At 57.5% G+C, this 6,707-nt stretch overlaps 1 protein-coding gene across 1 annotated transcript; it reads right to left on the bottom strand.

The window, feature by feature from the left end:
• Positions 1 to 3,360: 3,360 nt before the first annotated feature.
• TNFSF9 (TNF superfamily member 9) lies at positions 3,361 to 5,448 on the bottom strand (the record flags this gene model as incomplete). Its single annotated transcript, XM_081135815.1, has 3 exons — positions 3,361 to 3,821; positions 4,550 to 4,586; positions 5,167 to 5,448. The coding sequence occupies 3 exons, from the start codon at positions 5,446 to 5,448 to the stop codon at positions 3,361 to 3,363; spliced, it is 780 nt and encodes a 259-aa protein (XP_080991941.1).
• Positions 5,449 to 6,707: the final 1,259 nt, after the last annotated feature.

The raw sequence follows: 6,707 nt of genomic DNA, 5'->3' as shown, positions 1-6,707 counted from the left end.
ACCTTGAGTCTTGGTAACATCTTACAGATGCTTGGGGCCCAAGCATCCTGGCTGTGGGATGCCCCCCAGGCCCAACAAAACCCAGAAAGCAGGACAGTCTCTCAGATCCCAAGGCCACCAGGAAAGACACCAACAGCCATGAGGCCCTGCATCCTTGGAGACTGCTATCTTAAAGGTCATTTGGTAGCACAGAACAGAAACGTCCCCAGAAAGAAAATCATGGGACACTGAAGTTTCTCATGGCCCCCAAGGAGAGATACTAGGTGCACTGGGTTGAATAGTGTCCCCTCCCAAGACTCATGTCCTCCATGGAACCTCAAATTATGACCTTATTTGGAAACAGGGTCTTTGCAGATGTAATTAAATTAAGATGAGGTCACCCTGGAATAACGTGGGCTCTACATCCAATATGACTTGTCCTTTTGGGAAGAGAAGAGAAACGAAGACAGAGACACACGGAGAGAAGGTGGCCGTGTGAAGATGGACGCAGAGATTGGAAGAGCGCAGCACTGAGCAAGGAGTACCAGGGCTGCGGGCAGCCGCCGGGAGCTGGGACAGGCAGGGAAGGGCCTTGGAGGCAGCCTGGCCCTGCTGGCACCTTGATTTCGGACTTCTGGCCTCCGGAACTGGGGCACAATACATGTCTGTCGTTTTAAGCCACTCAGTTTGTGCCCCTTTGTTAGGGCAGCCCTAGGAAACTGCAGGGTGGGGCAAGAGTAGGCTCACAGTTGTTCATATGAAAAATAATTAATAAATAGTAAAACAAGAATAAACTCTGTGTCTTGTGTACTCCCAACTGTAAACCTACTTTTGGCCCACCCTGTGATAGGGTTAGGGCACCACGTGTGACCAGGAAGACGCAAGGAGGACACCCAGGTCCCTCCTCCGTCTCTCCAGGGCGCCGTGGTCTCACCTGCGAATTCCCGGGCGCCTCGCTGCCCGCGCTCTGCCTCTGGCCCCGCCAGGCTGCTCCCCCGCAGAGGTGCGAGCTCCTCACCGCCTGAGGCCAGGCCCGCCCACTCTCCGGAGATTGGCCCAGCTTGAGTCACGTGTTCACCCCACGGGCTGGGCCGGGCAGAGGCATCCCTTGGTGCCAAGGATGTTATTCAACACGCAGCAACCGGCGTAGCCAGACACTGGCCAATCAGATTTGACACTGGATCAAGAATTTGGGGAACTATCCTTTCTCCACCAACTCTAGGGATGCACCAAGGGTTAAGGTTTGGGATGCTTGGTCACAAGGCCCATCCTAGGGGTCCAGAGGAAGTATCCAGGAATGGAGACTGGTAGTAGCAGGTACTTGCCAACCAGTACGAAACAGGCTTAATAATATAATATAGTAATACCCATACTAGTGGGTATTAGCTCAATGTCAGCTCTGCCCACCCAGGAGGGACAAACCCCTTGAGGAGTAGAGATGGGCCAGGCAAATGCAATTCACCTCCACTTCCACATCTTCGCTGTCCATCCCCCACCCTTCTGGCCACTGCAGGCCGAACTCTCCCACCTCTGCCTCACTCACCCCTAATCCCTCTTCTTCTTTTTTGTTTTTTTTAATATGTCGTTATTGATTTCAGAGAGAGTAAGGGAGAGGAAGAGAGAGAGAGAAACATCAATGATGAGAGTCATTGATAAGCTGCCTCCTGCATGCCCCCTACTGGGGATGGAACCCTCAACCTGGGCATGTGCCCTGACGCGAAATCCAACCTCAATCTTCTGGATCATAGGCCGATGTTCAACCACTGAGCCACTCTGGTCAAGCCCCAGTTCCTCTTCTTAAGACCCATCACAGTCTGCTCTGTGGAGACTTTTCTGTCCACCCAGCCCCTTTTGTCCTAGATCTGTCAGGAGAGCCAGGGTCCAGCCAGTTTATATGGACCAGTGGGCGGAAGTTCTGCATGAGGACAAAAATTATGGAGCACGGGGAACTGGCAGGTCTGGAGAGAGGGACAGCGTGCTGGCACATGTTCCATAAGCAGCTCTCCAGAGGCGGAAAATGCAATCGTGTATCTATTATACATTTTATGGGCATAAATGATTGTGTAGCAAACCATTTTAGAATGAAATAGAGAGCATTCTTCATTGCAAATTCTATGTAGCCAGTTGATTCTCTACAGAATGCCTTAATCTTCCCCACTCTTGTCAACCCTGCGTGCCAGTGACAAACAAGTGAATATAGATTGTATTTTCCTTTAAAGACTAAGATAAAACAGACCAAAGACGTATGTCCACACTTCACTTGCTTGTGAAGACATGAGCAACTCCTTTACTAAATCAGGTAACAGTTTGAAAACACTCGAAGCAGACTTCCTAGATTTTTTGTGTGATATTCACAATGTAACAAGTCTCTGAGACAAGACACACTTTTAAGACTAGTCTACATGTTTCTATCAGTTCCTCCATCACTTTAAGTCTAGATGATCCACAGGCAATAAATACATCAAGCCCCAGCTTGTGTGTTTGCTGATTCCCGTGGCTGATTCTGAGTTACCAGTGTGATGTCACTGTACAGAGCCAGCAAGCAATTTCCTGCAGAACTGCATTCTACAATATTTCCACCACACGCTTACAATAAAGGAAAATAACCGCAAGAGCATACATAACAGTAAAGTGGAAATGATAAAATCCTTAAAGCATAGGGTAGTTATGAGTCTCAAATAACACTCTCTGGTGTATAGTAAATGCTCAATACATAGTCATTGTTAAATTTTTAAACATTTTATTATCCAGTACCACGCACCATCTCACACTGCCCCCTGCCAAGTCACACCGAGTCATACACAATCAAAGCCACAGTGTCAAACCATTAGAAGTCAGCTTGCCAAAAGGTGGAGTTTTGGTCTGTCTTGTTCATGGCTGTGTCCTCAACACCTAAAACAGTGCCTGACACATAGTAGATGCTCAAAATACAAGTCGCATGAATGAATGAAACTCATACAACAAAGAATTCTGCAAACCCCTAAAAGCTAGCCCATAAATCCCAAAGGGGGGACTAGAAGTGAGTCTTTATTGCTCACATAATTAACATAAGTTAAGATTTGGGGGGGGGGGGCATTCTGTTTTGCTTACTGATGTTTCTCCAGCCCTGCACAGTACCTGGAATGTAGTAGGTGCTCAATAAATATAAGTTGAATAGATAAATATAAAGTCCACTGTCTGAGCTCAGGCTCATAATAAATACCAAGGGTTTGACTTGGGGCAGGAGTGATAGAGGGATCGGGGTAGTCCTTGAGGAGGGGGTAAGCAGCCAGAACCCCTGCCCAGCCTGGTGAGGTAGAGAAGCCAGGGCCCATCACCAGAGGCCCCACGGAAACAAGGCAGGATTCAGTCTCCCTGCAGCAAGTGGCAACCCCACCTGCCTCATGAAGGCTGTCCAGAGGGGAATCCAGCGGGGACCTTGGTGGCCACTTGGTAGAGTCCCAAGACTGTGGCACCTTGTGCAAGCTGCCAGGCAGGGTGCACCCCGTCCGCAGCACTGAGGTAGACACCTAGGCGCTGGCCAGCACCCAGGTGCAGCAGGCCACCCCGGAAACCAGATGCTGAGTCCGGGGTTTCAGAGGTTGGAGACGGCAGATCCAAGGTCAGGGCCAGAGCTGCAGTGCCTGTGCCCAGTGGCTGCAGGTGCAGGGCAATGGAGACCGAGCCAGAGCCAGCTCTGGCCACCACACGTTGCAGTTTCAGGTGCAAGAAGACATAGTAGATGCCAGCCTCAGACACCACCAGCTCCTGCGTGTGCTCGTCGTAACTCAGGCCGGGGGCCAGGAACACGCCTCTGAAGCCAGGGTCACTGTACCAGTGCAGGAGCCCTCCCTCCAGCAGCACTGCGGGGAGGAGGGGGAGGGGTTATGCTGAGCAAGGATGTGGGCAGGGGCACAGCCTGGGGAAGGCGGTGGGGCTCTGAGGACCCGAGAGGTTCCCAGAGGGAGGTGGGGCTGGGGGGGGAGCTGATGAAGTCGGGAAAGGCTGTCAGGAAACGGGGGGGACTGTGAGAGGGCTGGAGGTGGAAGGTGAGAGACTTCCAGGAACTGACACCTGCGGCGCAGGGAGGCGCAAAATGCAGAAGCGGAGGGGGAAGGGCAGGGGACTCTAGGGGATGGAAGGGAGGGATTTAGAGGGAGGGTGGGATGGAACGAAGGAGGGGACTCGGAGGGGTAAAGAGAGAGTGGGGCGAGTCTCAGGCTGGGTGAAAAAAGAGAAGGGGTGGGGAGGAGAGTCTAAAAGGGAGAGGGGAGGAGGGAGTCTGGCAGCAAGGCGGGAAAGCCAGCGGGAAGGAGAGTGCGAACCTCCCAGAGCCCAGCGTGGAGACCAGGACGGGTGGGACTTGGGGACCCGGGCCCAGGCCTGAGAGGGTGAGCAAACGGGCCAGCTGCGGAGCAGAGGGAACCCGGAGGCGGGAAAGAGACAGGTGAGGTTCAGAGAGATGAGAAGACAGCTTCCAGAGAGGAAAGGAGTGGAGGGTCAGATTTAGTCAGAAGGAGGCCTCCAGCTCCGGGGACCCTCTTACTTAGTGTCACCCTCCCCAGGGGACAGGTTGGCACGGGACACTCACCATCTCGGGCCACCAGCTGTGCGAACACGCCCTCGCCCTGAGGAAGAGCAGAGAGTGAGTGGAGGGTCCCCCGCCGCTCCCGCAGCCCCCTGAAAAAGTGCCGTGTGTCCCCCCCCCCCCCGCGTCTGCCCAGGTCTTGGGCGTGCGCTCTCCCTTTCCCGCGGCTCCAAAAGACACCAACACGCGCGCACGCCTGGAGCTGGGGGCTCGACCTGCCCCGAGCCGTGGGGTCTGCCAGGACGGCACCCGCCAGGATTCCAGACCCAGGCGAAGGGCCTCCACGTGCTCTTGGAACAGGGAGGTTTTGAGAGGAAAGGGGGACACCCCAAGGGTCCGAGAGAAAACCTCTCCGGGGGTTAGGGGGGAAAGCGCGGGTCCCCTCAAAGGTTCGAAGTGCCCCTCGGAGTCACGATGGATTAAAGGTCCTGCCCTAGGGCGTGGGGTGCAGATGGGGTCTCACAAGGGTAACGAGATGAGAAGGGGTTCCCCCGAAGTCCTGGATAAGGTAAGGGTGCTCTCAGGGGCCTGAGAGGGACGGACCGTAGGCCCGGGGTGCAGAAGGGGGTGGCCCCCGGGTGCGGGATGGAGAAGGCGTCCCAAGTAGGGGCACATCTCACCTGCGGGGAGTCGGGAAGGCGGGCCCGGGCCTCGGAGAGGAGCTCGGGGGCCTCGGAGAGTCTGGAGTCGGGCCCGGGGCTGGGGCCGGGGCCGGGGCCGGGGCCGGGCGAGGCGAAGCCCCCGGGCAGCACCCAGGTGCGCACGGCGCAGGCGGCGCAGGTGACGGCGACCAGCAGCAGCGCGGCGCTCAGCACCCAGGGCAGCCGGGCGCGGGCGCGGCCGGGGGGCGCGGGCGGCCGCGGGGCCTCGGGGTCCGGGACGGCGTCGGAGCTGGAGCTCATGGCCAGCGGCGGGCGGCTGCCGCCAGGGTCCCGGGCTCCCCGCTTTATACTGAACCCGGAAGCCCCGCTTTCCGGGGCGGAGACCGTGGGGATCCCAGCGCCCGCCCCCTCCGGCGGAGCGGTCCCTACACTTTCTCTCCTCGGCATCGCCGTCTGGGGTCTCCTTCCTTGGTCTCGCCTTCCAGCCTCTGCCCGCTGCGCCTCCTTTCCCCCGGGGTCTCCCTCCCTTCCTGCCCCCGGGCTCCTCTCAGTCATTCTGGATCTCTCCTTTTGGTGCGTCTCTCACAATGTGTCCCTGTCTCTGTCGATTGTCTCTGCGTCGGGGCTGGGTCTCGGGGGTTTCTATCCCTGACTATTTCCGCGTCTCCGTCTGTCTGTCCCTCACCCCGTCTCCCCCCCCCCCCCTCCGGCTCTCACTTTCTGAGTCTCCCTTTTCCTTGGTCTTCCCCCTCCTTGTCACTCCCACCAGGCTCCCCCAAGGGTCCCCTGAATCCGGCACTTCTGCAGAGGGGCCAGAGGACAGCCAAGTCTCAGCCGCCTTGTCCTCTGGAGCAGACCCCCCAGTGGGACCCCGAGAGCCGTCCTGCGCCCCCCGCCCCGGCTCAGCGTCCCCAGGACCCCCGGCCCTTCCCCCCCGCCCCCGCCCACCCGCTTACACCGCTTCCTGTCGGGAGCCCCCTCTGGACCCCACAAGCGGAAGGCTGGAGAGTCCAGGTAGAGAAATTCCCCTTGTAGGAAAAGGACCCGAGCGAGGCAGAGGAAATTCAAATTTCCCTTTCACTCAGCGGGGGTGGGAGGAGGCGCCCAGAGCCGCCAAAACTCGGCCCAAAAGAGGAAGCAACCCTGGATGGGAGATGGGAAGAGAGCCCTGCGCGGCCTCGCCCGCCGGGAGGACACCGGCCAGCTCCCGCCCGGCCCTGCCCTGCCCGGGGCTCACTGTCCCCGAGGGCGGCGGGAGGGGGCCCGAGGCCTGGCCGGAGGCCGCAGCCGCCCAGGAAACGCGGGGGGTTTGTCCGGGACGGCGCCGCCCCCGCCGCGAGCCGGGCGCTGGCCTTGCAGGGGAATTACAGCGCCCCGCGCGTGCTGATGCACAGGTGCTAAGTGCTTCCGTTGTGAACGGTTCATAAAGTGTGATACACAAACCAGCAAGAGTAGCAAATTCTAGCACCTATGCAAATGCCAGCGCCGCAGTTTACCAACCTCTGGGAACGGAAAAAGCCCAGCGATGGGTGTTTCAATGAGCCGCCCAGAAGATTCCT

The sequence above is a fragment of the Miniopterus schreibersii genome (genome assembly GCF_964146895.1).
Source record: "Miniopterus schreibersii genome assembly, chromosome: 4".
In the NCBI taxonomy this organism is placed as follows: domain Eukaryota; kingdom Metazoa; phylum Chordata; class Mammalia; order Chiroptera; family Miniopteridae; genus Miniopterus; species Miniopterus schreibersii.
The sequence above is the reverse complement of the archived record's forward strand: the minus strand, read 5'-3'. Positions and strand labels throughout refer to the sequence as shown.